Source organism: Otolemur garnettii, unplaced genomic scaffold (assembly GCF_000181295.1).
Source record: "Otolemur garnettii isolate 467f Iridium unplaced genomic scaffold, OtoGar3 scaffold07021, whole genome shotgun sequence".
NCBI lineage: Eukaryota > Metazoa > Chordata > Mammalia > Primates > Galagidae > Otolemur > Otolemur garnettii.
The window spans coordinates 1-1,066 of NW_003859416.1; the positions used below are offsets into that span (position 1 = coordinate 1).

Sequence of the window (1,066 nt, forward strand, 5' to 3'; positions counted from 1 at the left end):
CTGGAAGCATTTTCTGCATATTGACCTTGCTTTGTTGAAAAAGTTCTGTTAACCATTCTCGATCTTGTAATTTAGCCAATTGCTGAAGACAAAGTAAGAAGAGAGGAAAATGGGTGCCACTTTCTAGCGGTTGAGCTAGTTCTGAAATGCTCACCAGCTCTGAAATGATGGCACGAGCTGCAAACTGTGCTAAATATGATTTCACCAAGGGGATGTCAACCTCCAGTTTGGGGCACTGGTCCAATACATTCAGGAAAGCCTTGAAAGGAATAGATGAGTTTATTATTAGTTTTCAAATTTAGTGGTTAAGAAATCTTATCAGAGGATCAGGAAAGTGCTCTACCTGCATGAAGTTGTCACTTGTGGCTATCCCTTCCTGTTTGAGTAAACTGATCAAAGAACTTGCTTTTTCTTTATCTTCATCACTTCTATCAAGTGACAAGATGATTACTTTGCTTAACATCTCAGGTAGGAAATGTTTAGGAGCCCTCATTTCTCTTACACCATTGACAGCCTCATTTGCATTGCCACTGTTTAGATACTCGGTCATGACAGTTTCCTGCAAAGAACACAATCCAAGTGTATTTAGTGTTTTCCCTAACTCAAATATACTCCAAGAAAGAGACTAAAACAGCATTTGCAACTTACCGTGAGTTTAAGTAGTTCTTCCTTTGATGGTGGTGGCTTTTTGCTGGTCTTGGCAGGCTTTTCCTGGATAAGTGGTGGATTAGTTTTGAGACCAAGCTGAGGTGTCTAAAAACAAGCACCGTGACAAATATACTTATTAAAATATTGTTTAAAAAGGAGCTTGTAAGGTTAGAGGAAAGAAAACACTGAAGTCTTCACATAGCTTATATTCATTCTAGGGGGTTGTCCTGAAAGGAACAAGGGAAAAAAAAATACTAGAATAATAGAAAATGTCAGATTATAGTCTATACCTGTCCCAGAGGTGGAGTTTGCGTGCGTGGTGGTTGTGCACTAGGAGGAATCATAGTTATCTGGGGCTGAAGCTTTGGCACTTGATTTTTATTCATTAGGAACGACTGAGCAGGCCTCAGGCTAATCT

General features: G+C 39.5%; 1 protein-coding gene across 1 annotated transcript; it reads right to left on the reverse strand.

The window, feature by feature from the left end:
* Positions 1 to 4: 4 nt before the first annotated feature.
* Positions 5 to 1,060, reverse strand: LOC100957316 (eukaryotic translation initiation factor 4 gamma 2; the record flags this gene model as incomplete). The annotated part of the gene is made up of 4 exons (XM_003803921.2): positions 939 to 1,060; positions 649 to 753; positions 344 to 559; positions 5 to 259 (listed from the first exon to the last, which is right to left on the reverse strand). Coding segments are annotated over exons 1-4 (672 nt in total), but the record flags the coding sequence as incomplete, so codon positions are not given.
* Between the last annotated feature and the right edge of the window lie 6 nt (positions 1,061 to 1,066).